This window comes from Odocoileus virginianus, chromosome 24 (assembly GCF_023699985.2).
Source record: "Odocoileus virginianus isolate 20LAN1187 ecotype Illinois chromosome 24, Ovbor_1.2, whole genome shotgun sequence".
Lineage (NCBI taxonomy): Eukaryota > Metazoa > Chordata > Mammalia > Artiodactyla > Cervidae > Odocoileus > Odocoileus virginianus.
The window spans coordinates 52,695,448-52,711,620 of record NC_069697.1 but is presented as its reverse complement, the minus strand read 5'-3'; the positions used below and the strand labels follow the sequence as shown (position 1 = coordinate 52,711,620).

Sequence of the window (16,173 nt, the reverse complement as noted above, 5' to 3'; positions counted from 1 at the left end):
TTCCAGAAACAAGGAAATAACAGCATCAGGTTCTGAGTCTTTATTTCAGGCAGTGGTAGTCTCTGAGGCAGACCAGAGAAAAGACAGGCCTCGCTCTCCACCTGGGTAAATCATGACATCACATAAGAGCTCTCAGACCTGCTGCCGGCTGAGGAGGGGTCTGCTCTCACCAACGGGGCAGGAGCGGAAGACCCAGGGCAGACGCAGCCACGGGGCTCCACCATTTGGCAGCTGGGGATGGGGGACTGCTGAGCCTTGCCTCGTAAGTCTTCGCCTGATACGGGGAGAAAAGCAGGGATAGTGGTCAGTGGTGGTCGATGGCAGCCTCTTTGTGCTTCTCCCAGAGAAAGGCTAAACCGTAACCCAGGTTGACTTGGCTTTGATCCTGGCTGCCTCCTCTTCTCACCAACAGGGTTTATCCTCTCTTACGTTTCTGGTAAGCTCTGACCATTTCCCTCTCACCCTACATGCTTCCTGGCTTTGGGGACCTCAGCCCTCCGGGCCTGGGGATTTGCCTTTCCGGCAGGTGGAGAACGCAGCTCACCAGCCTCCTCCACTGTTGATATTATTCGTAACAACAGCCATTAAGGCCATCATTTATTGCATTTTTGTTTCAGAACCAGGTGATTTACTCACATTGTCTGGAGCCCTGACAACAGCCCCACAGGACGGGTATTAGGTTCCCTACTTGTCAGAGGCTCAGAAGGGTTAATCGACTTCCCCAGGGTCCCACCAGCAAGACTGCAGGCTAGACCTGTTGAACTCCCAAGTCTGGGCTCTTTCCTGGACTCTGCACTTTCCCAAAGGGGTTGGTGTCTCTTCCCTGAGGAGGAGTGGTGGTGCTAAGGGGTGAGGGGGTGGGAGCGGGATGGCGGGGATCTCACCTGTATATCAGAGATGCCAGCAGCAAAGCTGTCAGCACCAGCAAGATGCCCGCGAACAGAGGAGCCTGCCTGAGGCCTGCTTCTTGACCTATGGGTGGAACCCCAGATGCGGCTACATTCAGTGTCTGCTACCTCTAGTAGTGACCTCTACCATCTCCCCGTGTCTTCATCCTACCTCTTGTCCAACTACCTACCAGGCATGACAAGCTGGGTGCTGACCATCGCCAGGCTGTTGGCATCAGCCAGAGACACATTGAGGCAGTAGGTCCCTGAGCCGCCCTTCAGTACCTGGTGCAAAACCAGCTGGCAGGCTGGGCTGGGGGGCACAGGCTGACACAGCCGCTGCGCCGGCGGCTGACACCCTGGCGATGAGATGTCCATGCAGGCTTCCTTGGGTAGCCTGGGAGAGATGCCAGCTTACATCAGGGAATCTGGGAAGGGACACTAGACCCCAGAGAACAGGGCAGCAGTCACCCCAGGAGTTCTCAGGGCAACCGTGGGACACTCACCCGCCTTGGCAAGACACAGTCAGCTCAAATGCATCTCCTTCGCTGGATGACACAGCCTGTAGGATCTCAGCACTCTCAATACCCTCTGCAAAGTTGCAAGATTTTAAGTCAGACTCCTGTACTTACCCTCCCCCAAGGCCCATGGACAGGAAGATCCTCGGGCTGCCTCCCCAGTCCCATTCTCCTGCCTTCATATGAAACCCCTGGGATTTGGGTATTCTCCTTGTCCAGGTGAGTAATTCCTTCCAAAGTGTGCTTCCACTGGGCAACCCTAAGCAGCACACGCCTCCCTCCACCAGCTCACGGACAGTGTAGGCAAGACTCACGGACAATATCCAGAGTGAGGGAAAAGGAGCCATAGCGATACAGAACACAGTCCAGGGGGGCTTGGCGCTTCACCAGGACTAAGGTGGCATCTGGCAGGGGGCTCAGGGGGCCTGGCACGAGAGCATTAAAGAGGCAACGTCAAGAAACAGATGACTAACCTGAAAACAGGCCCAACATGCATTTTCCCAGGTAGAGTCAGAGCTACTGGATCCAGGCTTAGAATCAGACAAGAGCTGGGAACTCTCCTTTTTTTAGATAAAGAAACAGGCCCAAGAGAAATGAGTGCCCCAGAGTCACAGTTAGGGTTAGCGTTGGCATTTTAGAAATCCCAAATGTTAATCACACCCTACACTGTGCCAGGTCCTGGGTCAGACATTTGACACGTGTTAAGTCATTCGAGTGTTGCTGTCTCACTCCTCCCTTTTCAGTGTTCCTACCACAATTCCAGGTAAACCTGCTCTGGGATGGGAATCCAGGGGTGGGAAATGGTGTCAGAAACTGAGAAAGATTTCTGTGCATTTACACTTAATCAGAACAGGAGGTATAAGTATTATCTAATGGTCACATGTTGGACTCCCCTGGTGGCTTGTAGACGGTGAAGCGTCTGTCTACAATGAGGGAGACCCAGGTTTGATCCCTGGGTCGGGAAGAGCCCCTGGAGAAGGAAATGGCAACCCGCTCCAGTCCTCTTGCCTGGAAAATCCCATGGACGGAGGAGCCTGGTAGGCTGCGGTCCATGGGGCCGCTACAAGTCGGACACGACTGAGCAACTTCACTTTCAATGATCACATGGGGCTTTCTAGGTGGCTCAGGGGTGAAGGATCCACCTGCCAATGCGGGTTTGATCCCTGGGCAGGGCAAATCCCCTGGAGAAGGGAATGGCCCAGTATTCTTGCCTGGAGAATTCCATGGACAGAGGAGCCTGGTGGCCATAGTCCATGAGGTCGCCAAGAGTCAGACATGACTGAGCACCACCGTCACAGACTGCTCCCTGAACTTTTCTTCAAGGAACAACTCTTTTCAGGGATAGAGAAGCAATAAGCTCTCTCCCCATGGCCTAGGAGGAGACCCTGGTTTCCTGAACTCTGGATCTATTCTGTGCCATTAAGAGGGACTTAGGGGGTTTTAAAACCAGGAAGATCCTCCTGAGGGGACTCCACTGCTAAGCTAAGGATCGGGTAACATCTGGGTCCTGAGTAATTCAGGTCTTCAGAGCAGTGACAAATGCCCACCTCCATGAACTCACTCATGGTGGCCCCCTTACCTGCAATACCTTCTCTAGGCATGAATGGGCTGGTACTTGAACCCGCAGGCTCAGGAGTGGACATCTCTCCAGCTGTGGTCTCCGCCAGCTCTGGGGCTGTTCCCTGTGTAACCGTGGTTCCAGAGGGCTCTGTAGATGACACTTCAGGTGCCGTAACTGAAGCCTCTGCAGTTGGCATCTCTGCTGGTGCGGTACCTAAGACTTGGGAGGTTGCCACCTGCTCAGGTGTGGTACCTACAGTCTCTGCGGTTGGAGCCTGCCCAGCTGTGGTCCCAGGGGCCTCTGCAGTTGGCACCTGGCCAGGTGTAGTGTCTGTGACTTCTGCAGTAGGCACTTGGCCAGCTGTGGTCCCAGGGGCCTCTGCAGTTGGCACATGCCCATCTGTGGTGCCTGGAACTGGAGAGGAGCCACAGGCGAGAGGAACGACAGCCTGCAGCACCACCTGTGCAGTGACTGGGCCAGACTCTAGGTAGGTGTGAGTGACCACGAGTGCCCGAGAGATCAGGGTCCCTGTGCTGTCTCCAAAGTCCCAGGTGTAGGAAAGGTCAGCCCCAGCCAAATAGCCACTGGGGTCATGGAGCTGGAGGGCAAAGGTCAGAGGCTGCTTTTTCAGGAAGCGCTTGTTCCTTCCATCCAAGGCCCGCAGCTGAGACACACTCACGGAGAAGGGCACCTGGTCTGGGATTGGAGTCAGAGAAAGTGAGAACCTTAAGTTCTTCCTTCTTTCAGCTTCTTCTTTCACAGCCATAGTTTTCAACCAACCCAAGCTGCCCGGCCCTTCACGGGCTCCAAGCCCCACATCCCTCTGCCCACACCGTCCTGGTTCTGCCCCCGCAAGGTTACACGCCATTTCCTCCTTCCCCTTTCCTGTCCAGCCCAGCCTCCCCACCCTCTCCTGCCCTGCAACTGGCCTTGTCCCCTCCTCAGTCCTTACCAGTGACGGTGAAGGCTGAGCTGGAGCGAGCGAGGGGCACGTAGCTCCGGGGCCCCCGGCGGTGGTAGACGGTCACTTCCATGTTATGTGTGCCCGGCACTGCCCTGTCCGTCCCAATGCTCAGTCCAGACACTGGGCCCCCCAGAACTTGCCAGTATTGGTCTGAGGTTTTTGGAAAGAAGAGTAGGGAAGGGAGTTACTGGTCAAAGGGGACTGGGGCAGGGTTAGAGACAGGGAACCAGAGAAGGAAGGTCAGGAGATGTATCAAGGATGGTTATTTCAGAGACTGTTTGTAAGCTTGCATATGTTGGGCAGGAAAGGAGTCCTTATGAGAGGGTCCATGGGATGGGACTATAATTGGAGCAGGGCTCCCAGAAAGAAGTATAATAGAATTGACTAGGTGCTGTGGAAGAGGAAGGACTCCTTGGGGTCCTTCACTCCATGGGGGAAGTGAAGATTAGGGAAACTCACAGAATTAGGGATGGGACCAAAAGAAAGAGGATTAGGTAGGAAGAACTGAATTCAAGTGTGAATGACAGGCCAGAGACGGGAGACTCTTACCCCAGGTCTTCCAGACATAAACAAAGCATCTTTTCTGAGATAGAGGGCCAGAAGGGCAGGCACCCCCATCAGGGAAGATGCAGGTATCATCAGGCTCTTGGGGATATACCAGCTGTCCTCCCCACACCTGGCTCCCTGAAAAGAAGATACCAAGTCTCCCTCAATCCCTGGCATTCCTTACTGTACACCAAAACCTTTAACATGACTCCCAGAGAGGGGCTCTGGGAATACTGCCTAGCTACCAATATACATTCTCCTTGGTATAACCTATTTGGAGTGGTAGAAGGGAGAATGGGAACTATACTTAGATTCCTATGTATATACTTAAGGGGCTTCCCAGGTGGCTCAGTGGTAAAGAATACACCTGCTGCTGCAGGAGACACAGGATCAATCCCTGTGTTGAAAGATCCCCTGGAGGAAGAAATGGCAACCTGCTCCAGTATTCTTGTCTGGGCCATCCCATGGGCAGAGGAGCTTTCGCAGGCTACAGTCCATGGGGTCGCAAAGAGTCAGATGCGGCTGAGCCACTGAGCACACATGCATGTTCTTACACTGGACACAGATTGGCAGGCCCTGTTTCAACATGTCTAGGATGATGTGCTCTAGCTAGTGGGATAAAAGTAAAACTAACGGCATCCACTAATACTGAGTTGGGAAGATCCCCTGGAGGAGGGCATGGCAACCCACTCCAATATCCTTGCCTGGAGAATCCACATGGACAGAGGAGCCTGGTGGCTCCAGTCCCTGGGGTTGCAGAGCGTCTAAACTAAGCGACTGAGCACTGAACAGGGCAGGCATTCTGCTAAAGTCTTTACATATTATCACACTTTCATCCTTACAACAACCTTTTAAAGTGCTATCATCCCCATTCTATAGATAAGGGACTGGAAGCACCAAACAATTCAGTGACTTGCCCAGGGTCACATACTGGTCACCAGTTTAAATCCAAGTCTATCCAACTTCTGTGTCCACTGCGTCTTCTGTGCCCCATTTGGGGAACTATGATTTTTTTTCTTTTTGCTTTATCTACGTTTTCTAAGTTTTCTGCAGTGAATATGTGTTACATATATAATTTGTTTAAAAAAACACAGGAAGAAGAGGACGGGGGGGAGGATTCCTTGACCTCTTCAGGGACACCAGGGATTCTGGACCTTGGGAAGGAGGCCTGGAGCACAGAGGCACTCACCATTGACGACGGTGTTGTTGGCCCAGACGACCCGCCCATCCGGCAGCACCTTTTGGCTTTTAGGAAAGTGCAAGGCAATAGAGAAGGAGGCATTTGCCCCAATCAACGTAGGCCCATCGTTGCTGACCTTCAGGGATACACGGCCACCTAAAAAGGGCAGCTATGTTAGCTGGAACTCCTTGGCTTCTCCTCCCCGTACGCCTTTTCCTTTCCTATCTTCCCAAGTACATTCAACTCCGTTCCCCTGCCCTCCCCATTTCCCCCGCGTCCTCCCTGGAGACTGCCCAGTTCATACCTCGCCAGCAGTCAGGCCCCGGGCTTTCTGTCCACTCTGGGTACAGCTGTCTGTTCCATGCTTTAACTCTGAGCTGCCTTGAGACACCAGGCCAGTCCCCGTCTCTGGGTCCTAAAAAGGAAGATATACTATGAGGGCCCTCAAATCATTACTCGCTCCCTTCTCAGGGGACCACACTGTCTGTGACACATCATTCATTCTCACATTTAAAGTGCATTTAAAAAATATATTTATTTAACTGTGCTAGGACTTAGTGGCAGCATGAGGGAGCTTCGATTAGTTGTGGCGTGTGGGCTCAGGTAGTTGTGGCATGCACACTCCGAGTTGTGACCTGTGGGACCTAGTTCCCTGAGCTGAGAGTGAACCCTGGTCCCCTGCACTGGGGGCACAGAGCCTTCGCCACAACAAGGGGAGTCCCTTAAAGTGCATTTTAACCTACTGGATACCCACCACGTACCAGGCACTGGGCTAGGTGCAAAGAACTTAAGAAATGAAAAAGAAATGGTTCTGAAGGGGTTCAGGTTAAAGTATATGAAATAGACATATACATAAATTGGTATAATTCAAGGCATTGCTTAAGATGAGCCATAATAGACATGCACAGTGTATAACAAAATGATAGATTTAAACAGGTAAATTGCACTCTGGTCGACTGGGGAAGACTCAGTAAATAGTTGGCCTGGGGCATAAAGCATTCTAGGCAGAAGGCCCAGCATGAGCAGATGCAGGGAAGTCTGGAAACACGTGGCATGATAGGAGGCCACCGGCAATGTGGCCGATGTGCATCGTGAGAGATGAGGCCAGGAGAACGGAGTGGGGGCTTTGAGTGCCAGGCTAAGGAGTTTGGACTTGATCCTGCAGGCGAGGGCACCTCAGATGATTTCGTTTGTTGTATTGAGATATGTCACGTGCCATAAAATTTACCCTTCAAAAGCTTTTTGAATATGATCAGATTTGTGTTTTAGAAGGATCACTTTGGCAAGCAGTGAGGAGGATGGACTAGAGGCAGGTAGAAATCGGGAGTGAGGACAAACAAGATTATTATAACTGACCAAGAAAGAGGTCTGAAAAAAAGTGATGTGATGGCTCTGCACATGCCTCCCCCAGGTCCAACAACTATCAACACTTTGTCACATTTGCTTTCTCTATCCTTCGTTTTTATTGTTTGTTTGTTGGCTGAAGCATTCAAAAGCAAATCCCAGACACCATGCTATTTTAAAAACCTACAAATTCAGTAGGTTTCTGGAAAAAAAAAAAAAAAGAATACTTTCTTAAATAAACACAATGTTAATTCACACTAGACAAAATTATCAAATTCAGTCCATGCAAAATTTCATGAAATATATAAAAATGTCTTCTTGGGAGGGGGGATTGGGATGGGGAACACATGTAAATCCATGGCTGATTCATGTCAATGTATGGCAAAAACCATTACAATATTGTAAAGTAATTAGCCTCCAATGAATAAAAATAAATGGAAAAAAAATGTCTTCTTATGATTTTAAAAATCCGGATCCAGAAAGTAAGCACAATATTTTAAGAGCCTTGGGTGGACACATATGAACAAAATATTTCCAGAATACAATAATGAACATAGTAAAAGAAAAAGACTTGAAATGACACCATAAATGAGGGAAGTCAGATCAAGAAGAAGTTCCAAGAAGTCTGTGAGACCAGGGATCTAGAGAAAGAGGGCACTGGGGTACAGTGTAGGTATTTCTGCGCATCACCATCTATCCTCACTCTGCCTCTAAAATGTACCAGAAACCGGGTTGATTCTTCTGGGGGAGGATCTAGAATCATCCCGCTGAATATCTCACCACAAGAACAAGAGAATCATAAGATGCCCCATTCTTTCTCCACTCCCAATCCTCCCTCCTCAGAGCAGCACGGGACATTCCAGACCCTCTCACCACCCCCACCCCCAGCCCTTGGTCCTGTCACGAGGCCCCAATCCCCCAGAGCCCTTTCATGTGATGCTCAGCTGAGACCCCTCTGCCTGTCTCTTCCAGCCCCAGAACAAAAGCCTGGGTTGTGTTCACCCATGCCCATCCCAAAGAGGGGATGAGGTGCCTCTTTACCCTTCTATCCAGTGCCACAGTCTCTTTCTCCTCACTTTAAATAACCTATCCCAAGTGCCTGAGGCAATGCCTAAATGAGTTTCCACTCATTTTACTACCTTGGCACCCACGCTCCAGCTCACTATTCAGAGCATCTCAAAATTAGGGCCACAGGGACATACTGTTCTCTCATCCTTCCAGGTAGATGGGATTGTTTTCAGGTTCAGTCCCAAGTGCCTGAACACACATGCACCCAAATATTCACGTGGGGAGGGAGCTCAGTTGCCCATGTCCTCACCAAATCAAATGGGTGGGAGACACCTGAAGCGCTGCTTACATCTTCCATTTTAGGGAGAGAAAAACCAGAGCAAGTGTGCAAACCCAAGTTCACACTTGTTCATGTCCACACATCCCACACTCACCTTCTGTGGCCCCTACAGCCAGAACAACACCCATCAGAGCCACATGGAGAAGGGATTTTCTCAGCACCAGATCCATCCTGTTCTTCCTTCCAGCAACCAAAGACTGGGGTATTGGACAAACCCCTGTATAAGAAGAGGGTGCTCATTTGCATAGCCCTTCCTCCCCTCCCTCCAGGCAAATCCTGGGAGGAGCAGAATGACCTGAGAAAGGCAGAACGAGGAGGGATCCTGGTCCCCGGACATCCTGCTGCTCATTGACAGTTTGTGGCTTTCCAGGGTCAGTCTCATCTTAAAGCATTCCATCTCCCCTCGGAGATGGAAAAATGACTGAAGGGCAGCTACAAAACGTAACACGTACCGGACACACACAGTTCATCACTGGAGAGTGGATCAATCTATTGTGAGTAAAACCAGGAACCTCTCAAAATAACTGTAGAAGCAGTGACCCTGGATCCAAAAATAGACAGTATTGGAGTAGGTTGAGAGAAGCGGGACCACGACTCTTTGGAGCCCCAGGAAACGCTCACAGTGAGATTTCCAGTTGCCTGCTTTCGGAGGAGGTTCCAGGGCGAGGTGGAATTTAATCTTAAGTCAATACATATTTTCCTAGGGGTCGTGAAAACGGCGAATTAGAGATCAGGAAATCCCTATAGACTCAGGACACAAGGAGGAAACTCGATCCCGAATCAGATACTTGGAAAAAGGTGTTCAGCCTCCCCACCCGGATAAAAATTTATCATTAACACTCCACGGAACCAAAGTTGCTCGGGGTGGGGTCGTTTGCAGCGAGGGACGCAGGGATGGCACCGCCCTCTCTGACGTGGACCAATAGGAAGGCCTGAGGGAGGAGCCAGGGAAACGCGGGAAGGAGAGGCGGGGCTTCTGGTGGCGGTAGGGAACTGTAGGGGGAGGCGGCAATATTGTTTCAAGTTGGACAAATTGACAAGAGCGAGAGATACACTGCGTTCCATCCCGACCTCGGGTCGCGGTGCTGGGCCGTGTTTCCCTCCTCGGCCCCCGAGAGCTGGGTGCCGTTTTCTGCAGGGTTCCCAGGCCCCCGCTCCAGGGCCGGGCTGACCCGACTCGCTAGCGCTTCATGGAGAACTTCCAAAAAGTGGAAAAGATCGGAGAGGGAACGTACGGAGTTGTGTACAAAGCCAAAAACAAGTTGACGGGAGAAGTGGTGGCGCTTAAAAAAATCCGCCTGGACACGTGAGTGGCCTCTGTACCCGGGACTCCTGACTCGGGAGCTCCTTGAGTGCCCCCACCCCCACCGCAACAGGCGGGTAGCCTCCCAGGGACCGGAAGGTAGCAGGGAGGGAAGCCTTTTGAAGTGGAGAGGTGGGTTGAAGGACGAGTAGAGGGTTTCCCGGTGGAGACTATAGGGTAGTGTCGAATCCACGGGAAATTTCCTCCCCAAAGGCGGGCGACGTCCCCAAATGTACAGTCAGAAAGAGTCAGGAAGAGGAAGGAGCCTTTGGAGATGGGATCCAGGACTCCCCGACGAGGAGATGGGTTTTGTGATAAGCGGTAAAGAGTACCCTTACACATGACTAGACGAGCCCGCAGTGCCCCAGCCCCACCCGCATCTTAGAATTCTCTTTTTCAAAAGAACGGCAGTTGAACCTCTAGAGAGGCTGGGTGCTGTTACTCCCCCCCACACACACACTTTTATCCCCCTTTTTAACTTCACCTCCACCAAGAGGCTTTGCTAACCTAACCCTGGGCAAAGAAGAAATGATGATCCTAATGTGTCTAAAAGGCCACTCCTGTCCATCCATGAATTAACCCCTGAAGCACCCTTTCTCTCATTTTCTTAGGGGATGCTGGGATGGTGGGGGCCAGGGGCGGGGTGGGGGGGATGACTGTACTGAGGGAAGAGGAATATTTGTAACCACATTCCCATCTCTGCTTTCCCAACTTCTGCAAGTGAGACAGAGGGTGTACCCAGTACTGCCATACGAGAAATCTCTCTGCTTAAGGAGCTTAATCACCCTAATATTGTCAAGTAAGTATGTATCTGGGAGGTAGGAGGTGCTCTGACAGTAAAGGAGGAGTGTCGTCTGGGCCTTTCTCTCCCTCACGCGTATTCCTGGACCTCCCCCTTCCCTAGGCTGCTGGATGTCATTCACACAGAAAACAAACTCTACCTGGTTTTTGAGTTTCTGCACCAGGATCTCAAGAAATTCATGGATGCCTCTACGCTCACTGGCATCCCTCTTCCGCTCATAAAGGTACGCCTTCTCATCAACTCCTCCCCAACATGGGCATGTCTTGGGGGGAATGAAGGCAGGCAATCCGACTGAGTGTTGATTTGTCATCCTGGCTTCCTTCCCAGCCCTCACCCCCCTACACACACACACACACACACACACACACACACACACACACCTTTTCTTGTGGCTCCTTCACTGCTCATTATGCTTTCAACCCTAGGGCTGGGCAGGGGAATCAAAGAAGTTGAAACTCTAGTGAGTCAACTGAGCAGCTCAGGTGGAAGGTTCTTGAGATGAAACTCAGATAAGTAGGACTGGGGGGTACTTGGTAGATGCCTCCAGAAAACCCTTCCACCTGTTTGGTGGGAGAAATAGCCAGTGAGTCTCCGTTGTCCATTTTTTCTGGTTCCTTACTCCGGAAGCTACTTTCGATCAACAAACAAACATTTATCCAACACACATTTATTGAACACCTCCAATGTGCAGGACCCACGATATGGAACATAAATGCAAAACTGAATGAGACCTGATCTTATCCTCACTGATTGACAGTCCAATTGGAGAAATAGCTTGTAAACATATAATTACAATTTAACTAGTAAAGGCTTTAGTAGGACTTTGGAGTTACAGAGGAGACCCTAATCTGCTCACCGTGCTGGAAAACCCCGGTTTTCCTCTCCCCTTGTCAGAGCTACTTGTTCCAGCTGCTCCAGGGCCTAGCTTTCTGCCACTCTCATCGGGTCCTGCACCGAGACCTTAAACCTCAGAATCTGCTTATCAACGCCGATGGGTCCATCAAGCTAGCAGACTTTGGACTAGCCAGAGCTTTTGGGGTCCCTGTTCGTACTTACACCCACGAGGTGAGTCCTCCTCTGCATGTCTTTTCTGAACTTCCTAGGAGGTGTTGACAAGGACATTCACAGAGTTTTTAGTAACGATCTGGCCAGCAGTTTCTCACTAGATGGAAAGTATCTCTGACACCCCAAGAGGTCTTAGAGTATGCACAGAGTTCATATATTGATACATACCGAGCCAGGGGACAGGTGGATGGCATGAAATGTAAAATTATGACCGCCTGCCTCAAGTCTTCCAAGAAGGTTGCAAATTGGGGGTTCAGAATATATGTTCCCCAGAACCATGGATTAGGCTAACTCTGGGCTAACAAGTTGTACCCAGTTATTTTACTTAGGGGCAATGAGAGGGGAGGGAAGGATGGCAGGATAGAAGCTGCTTGTTAAGAAACTGAGTTAGCAGAATAGTGCTTAGGAACTGACGTGTGGGTATCTTCATGTCCTATGCTCTTGTCCTCAGGTGGTGACTCTGTGGTACCGAGCACCAGAAATCCTTCTGGGCTGCAAATACTACTCCACAGCAGTGGACATATGGAGCCTCGGCTGCATCTTTGCTGAGATGGTATGGAGGCATGCCCATGGCCTACCCAGCCCACTCCTTCCCACATTCAAGAACAACAGAACTGTTTCTTGGCCCAGACCCATGGTCCTTCTCTTATCATAGGGCTCTTCCTCTAGAGTAGCACAAAGGGGGTGGTGGAGAAAGGAGACGGCTGTCATCCCTGTTGTCAACCGCAATGTTAGGACAGCCTCAGACAGCTTAGCATCCAGTATACAAATCTTATCTCCAAACCGAGCTAAATCATTTCTGCAACTGCGCTAGCTTTAGCCTACATATATTTGGGAAAATAAGTTCCATTTAGCATCTCCTTCATTTGCCTGTAGACCTTATTTTAGGGCATTAGAAAGTGGTGAGGCTAGCTGTATTCACCTTATCCACACCTTTTATTTAAACTGCAGACATGTCCCCCCTCAACCTCTGGCTTTTCAGATTGAAGGATCCCTGAGGCCCAGCCTTATAAGGGAGCTCTCATTACCTTTAATACAACAGTGGAGTGAGCTGAGTTTTCAAATCAAATCAGCAGTATGTCTTATGGTCCCTTATCTGGGTTGTAACTGGGGGCATGGAGACCATTAGCCCATATATATAACATGCATTTATCCCCCAGTGCAATACTTTACAATTGCCCATATACGTCTCTCAATTCATCAAAAAATATTTGTTAAGCACCTAGTGTGTACCCAGCACCATGCTAGGTGCTGTGGGGAACACAGAAGAAATGGAAGACACAGTCTCTGCCCGCTGTGCTCCTATCTAGAAGTGGCTGCATCACAAGGAGGGGGGATGACCGCAGTGTCTACCCCATACCCCGTGAGTGGCTTGACATCCCTTTGCTACATGTCAGTGGCACCCCAGACATTCACCCCCTCCCAGCCCCACCCAGCCTTGGGGATCTGCAAAACCATGGTTGGGGGAAGGAAGGAGGGGGCGAGGAGGCAGATGAAGGGACTTCATTGTCTCAGGCTCTGTGTGACTGAGCCCATGAAAGACCTGGGGAGGGAGTCATGGGGCCCTGCTGACCTTCCACTGCCTGTGGGAAGCTCCATTATCCATTGGGCAGCTCTGATTGACGTCAGTGTCGGTCCTGGCCTTTCCCCTTTCCCCATCTTCAGGTGACCCGCCGGGCCCTATTCCCCGGAGATTCTGAGATCGACCAACTCTTCCGGATCTTTCGGACCCTGGGAACCCCAGATGAGGTGGTTTGGCCAGGAGTTACTTCTATGCCGGATTATAAGCCAAGTTTTCCCAAGTGGGCCAGGCAGGATTTTAGCAAAGTGGTGCCTCCCCTGGATGAAGATGGACGGAGCTTGTTATCGGTGAGGCTAGGGAGTGGGCATCCATTTCCCCTTGTTCCCTCCCCCAGGGCAGGGTTTTTCTAGCATGAAGGAAGAATGAGGCCCTGGACTCCTGGTCTCAGCATTTCCCTTGTCTCTGCTTCCCTCTTGTTGGTGTACCCATTAGATATAGGGAGGAGGAAAGGGGAGCTGGGGGTGAAAGGAATTCTGTTTCCCAATTTCTCAATACTTGCTGCACATTTAGTCCATTACCACATTACTGAAGTCAGCATGCATCTCTCCCTCCAGCAAATGCTGCACTACGACCCTAACAAGCGGATTTCAGCCAAGGCAGCTCTGGCTCATCCTTTCTTCCAAGATGTGACCAAGCCAGTACCTCACCTTCGACTCTGATCGCCTTCTCAAGCCCCTACCCCCAGTATCACCCTCTTCTCCAGTGCGAGTGTGATCTGGCTTGGCCCAGGCTCTTAGCGCACTGATCTTATCTGGTTGCCTTAGCACTCACCTGCGCCTCTTAGCCAGTCCACTCTGGAATGATGGGGTGGAGGGAAGAAATAGGTGGAATTGAAAGGACGCTTCAGTATTAGATGCACTTAAGTCAGCCTCCACTCCCCTCTCTCCCTCCTCTTAGTCGTTGCTTAAGAGGGCTGATATTTTTAAAAAAGACAAAAAATAAAAGACTTTCTCCTCCATCCACATAGGTTTGCCTTCCCAGTCTCTGAAAGCCCCCTATTATTATTTTCTGTATCTGGGATGATTAAAGACCCCAAGCCTCCAGAGCCACGGTTGTAAGGCCAACTGATAGCACTGGGGGCTAAGATGGAACCTTTGAAAACCAAGCAAAACAAAAACATTATGGAGGGGCCTGTTTTAAAGAATTCGGTTTAAAAAAAATAGATCCAACTGGTTTCTACCCTAGTTTTAGTGTTTCATCTCACCTAACATCTGGGAGACTCAGGACTCCCCGTCTCTGCAGTCCCAGCGGGGCTGCAGTAGAAACATGGCTCCTAGGCTTCCTGCCTGTCCCTCCTCTGGGCAAGGTGTGTCTAGGAGGCTCTGGGACAGGGACTGTGCTTCACCTTGGCCTTATGAGGCAAGTGAAAGGTGTTTGAATTTTTCTCTTCTTTTTAAGATTCTTAAGGTGCTAGATCCCATCTTCCTCTGAAGGCCACCCCGTAAGAGTAAAAGTTAAGGTTGAGACATCATTTTCAGAATTCTGACACTTAGGGCTGTGACTGAGTGGGGATATTGGGGGGAAATATTTCTTTAAAAGAAGGATGAACAATTATATTTATATTTCAGGTTATAGTATAGTAGTTTTTTAAGTGGGAATGGGTGGGGATTGTTGCCATGTGCACCTTGGGGTTTGTAATGCAAATATGTTGTGGTGTTTTTTTTTTTAAAGCTTTTTTTCATGATTTTGTCTCTCTTCTCCCACTTTTGTCCTTGAGTGTTCTTGCTGTTAACATTATTTGTAATTTAGTTTGTAACTGATTAAAAAGTTCCTAGTTTTACAGTTCATCTCTTTCCTCTTTTGTGTATTTACTGAAAGTATGGTGTGAGAGAGAATATGGATGTGTGTATGTGATAATAGATTTCAGACCCCTCTTAATCTGAGCACGGCTACCCACCCCACTCCATTTCAACCTCTGTGATGCAATGTGATCCTGTGCGGGTGGGCGAAGCGGGAATTAATGCCCCCATTTTACGGCTGGGGAAAGTGAAGCTTACGTATTTCCTCCTTCACTTTCCCCTAAACCTGCGCGTCTCACCACCCTACCCACCACCCATATCACACACACATACATACAAGGTCCAGTTCGAGATTTGCAATGTCTATTAGGGCTCAGGAGCAGGACGACGTTGGAAGTGGGCTCCAAGGGAATTCGCATTGACGCTGCGTTTCCCAGTAAGTTTGCCTTTTTTTTTTCTTTTCTTTTTGCATATCACAGAGTTTTTCAAATATACTTATTCACATTTACATATGATTCTGAATATATCAACCGTCTGTATGAAAATTATTGTTAAGGGGCTGAAGCCTCACCAAACTACCAGCTCTTGGACCTGCCACTGTCTCAGCTCACCAGAAAACGTCTCAGACTGCCCGAGGGCCAGCCCCGAAATGCCTGTGCTCTGAGGCCCCAGCCAACAGGAGGAAGCACCGACGAGAAGGCTGCTTAAATTCCCAGGCTCCGGGTCCTTCGGAGAGGTATTTCCCTTCACGCCCGCGAGTTTGTCATCGAAGGCGGGGCGCTGGAGGCAGCCCCAGTCCAACCCCGAGGGAGGGGCGAAGGTCAGTCGCGGCGTTCCTGAGGCCTCTTTCAACCCTGCCTTGCCTGCCATTCAAGTCCCAACTTTTCGCAGCACTGGTTGAAGTTTCACTTTGACCCGCCTCCATCGCTCACCTGATTAGATGTTTATGAGTTAAAAGGCGGGGTCATGAGGGCATCACGATGTTATTGGTTAAAGTATACGCCTATCAGCAGGGCACCGCCCCCTGTCTTGAGGCGCTCACCCTTTAGTGGCTCCTCGCCTCGTCCATCCTCAAGGTTCCCTCACTGTATTGGTCTGGGGGCGGGGTCATGAGGGCATCACGATGTTATTGGTTAAAGTATACGCCTATCAGCAGGGCACCGCCCCCTGTCTTGAGGCGCTCGCCCTTTAGTGGCTCCTCGCCTCGTCCATCCTCAAGGTTCCCCTCACTGTATTGGTCTGGGATCGCGCCTATCCAGTCCTTTGCGCGTACTCGTTGGTGACAGCGTCGAAAGAGACCCGCCTTTCTCCAGAGGATTGGCGGATTAGCACGC

At 50.4% G+C, this 16,173-nt stretch overlaps 2 protein-coding genes across 8 annotated transcripts; one reads left to right on the top strand and one right to left on the bottom strand.

Moving 5' to 3' along the window:
• Positions 1-25: 25 nt before the first annotated feature.
• PMEL (premelanosome protein) lies at positions 26-16,164 on the bottom strand. Of its 4 annotated transcripts, XM_020884159.2 has the most exons (13): positions 8,970-9,254; positions 8,801-8,889; positions 8,443-8,565; positions 5,961-6,071; positions 5,666-5,812; positions 4,480-4,614; positions 3,919-4,080; positions 2,985-3,662; positions 1,720-1,830; positions 1,394-1,478; positions 1,079-1,284; positions 885-972; positions 26-274 (listed from the first exon to the last, which is right to left on the bottom strand). In XM_020884159.2, exons 3-13 carry the CDS (start codon positions 8,516-8,518, stop codon positions 133-135), a joined length of 1,941 nt encoding a protein of 646 aa, XP_020739818.2. In that variant the 5' UTR covers positions 8,519-8,565; positions 8,801-8,889; positions 8,970-9,254; the 3' UTR covers positions 26-132. The 4 variants fall into 4 exon arrangements, with proteins under 4 accessions (XP_020739818.2, XP_020739817.2, XP_020739813.2 ...); XM_020884158.2 differs by having other exon boundaries at positions 8,801-9,254; XM_020884154.2 differs by lacking the exons at positions 8,443-8,565; positions 8,801-8,889; positions 8,970-9,254 and adding an exon at positions 15,451-16,164.
• CDK2 (cyclin dependent kinase 2) lies at positions 9,296-14,883 on the top strand. Of its 4 annotated transcripts, XM_070454822.1 has the most exons (9): positions 9,296-9,654; positions 9,865-9,972; positions 10,373-10,450; positions 10,556-10,676; positions 11,348-11,518; positions 11,970-12,071; positions 12,738-12,881; positions 13,184-13,387; positions 13,655-14,883. In XM_070454822.1, exons 1-9 carry the CDS (start codon positions 9,539-9,541, stop codon positions 13,757-13,759), a joined length of 1,149 nt encoding a protein of 382 aa, XP_070310923.1. In that variant the 5' UTR covers positions 9,296-9,538; the 3' UTR covers positions 13,760-14,883. The 4 variants fall into 4 exon arrangements, with proteins under 4 accessions (XP_070310923.1, XP_020739821.1, XP_070310924.1 ...); XM_020884162.2 differs by lacking the exon at positions 9,865-9,972 and having other exon boundaries at positions 9,297-9,654; XM_070454823.1 differs by lacking the exon at positions 12,738-12,881 and having other exon boundaries at positions 9,297-9,654.
• Positions 16,165-16,173: the final 9 nt, after the last annotated feature.